The 1,196-nt window shown below is 31.9% G+C and overlaps 1 protein-coding gene across 1 annotated transcript; it reads left to right on the forward strand.

Annotated features, from left to right (window-relative positions):
* Nucleotides 1–603: 603 nt before the first annotated feature.
* LOC116343126 (migration and invasion enhancer 1-like) lies at nt 604–1,192 on the forward strand (the record flags this gene model as incomplete). The annotated part of the gene is made up of 5 exons (XM_031771036.1): nt 604–634; nt 706–775; nt 836–933; nt 1,006–1,113; nt 1,175–1,192. Coding segments are annotated over exons 1-5 (325 nt in total), but the record flags the coding sequence as incomplete, so codon positions are not given.
* Nucleotides 1,193–1,196: the final 4 nt, after the last annotated feature.

The raw sequence follows: 1,196 nt of genomic DNA on the forward strand, positions 1-1,196 counted from the left end.
TCACACCTGAATGTTCCACCATGCCAAACCTATGGAAATGACTGAAAATACACACGAATCTAACCCCGAAAACGACCGTCAATATGTGCTTCATAATGGATGCATTTGCCCTATCAATTGTTTGCTGGGTAGGCTGTACTTTAGAAATATTGATTCAGCACACAAAATCTGTAGTTCGGTGAAAGTGAACATTATATACATTTATTACAAATACCTAAGGGAAGAATCACAAAAGAAAAGAATACAATTAATTTAAAATATTCGAAAAATAATTGTAAAATAATCGAAAAATAATGGTATTACAAATACCAGTTTGTTTCGGTGCTTATTTCTTTGTTTCTTCGATTTGCAATTTTTTTATCGAAACGAGTAGCCAACTGAAATAAGCGTAATACCAAAATAGTGTCGCTTTGGATGTATGCGCCGCCTGGGAGTCAAAATATTTACAAAATATATCCATAATCAAATCAATTTAAACAAATAAAAATCATCCATTGATGGCATTTTATAAATATTTATTTCAAGTTTCTCTTTTTAAAAAGTTGATAAGAATTTAATGGATAATGAATAAAAGACGTTCAACTTACGTCTTTTTTCAAATCCATGTACCGATACTGTGAACGGTTGAAGAAATGTGAGGTTCGAAGCAAATGTCAAAAACAGCTGATTGCATTAACCTTTTTTTTATTCGTGTTTTGTGAGAAGCACTCAATTCCATTGAACGTAACTTTCAAGATTTTCAAACGAATTCAGTTAAAGTCGACATCGAATATTGGTAAAAGCATTTCATTTATTTAATTCATCATCTTATTGAATTAAATGTTGTATTTCATAGCGAGATTTGTAATTCAAAGCCGAAATGTGAGGAATTGGGCAAATTCATTCGAGAAATGTGCCCAAAAGCAGATGTTGTGTGTCACACAGGCCGACGAGGTTTGAATACATTCATACAAATATATATGCTTTCTGTGAAGAAAAAAATTACCAACATTCATCTCAATTCAGGTTCGTTTGAGGTAAAAATTAATAGTGAATTGGTGTATTCAAAACTGACTGGTTTAGCATTTCCGGATTATGGCGATGTTGTGAAAAATGTTAAATTAGCGGCCGAAGGTAAACCATTACTTATTGATTAATATCCATTTTTTCATTCTTTTCTTGTGATCATCCCTAGGTAAACCAGTAACAAAAGTGAA

The sequence above is a fragment of the Contarinia nasturtii genome, unplaced genomic scaffold (assembly GCF_009176525.2).
Source record: "Contarinia nasturtii isolate CC-2019 unplaced genomic scaffold, AAFC_CNas_1.1 Cnas_scaffold_950, whole genome shotgun sequence".
Classification (NCBI taxonomy): domain Eukaryota; kingdom Metazoa; phylum Arthropoda; class Insecta; order Diptera; family Cecidomyiidae; genus Contarinia; species Contarinia nasturtii.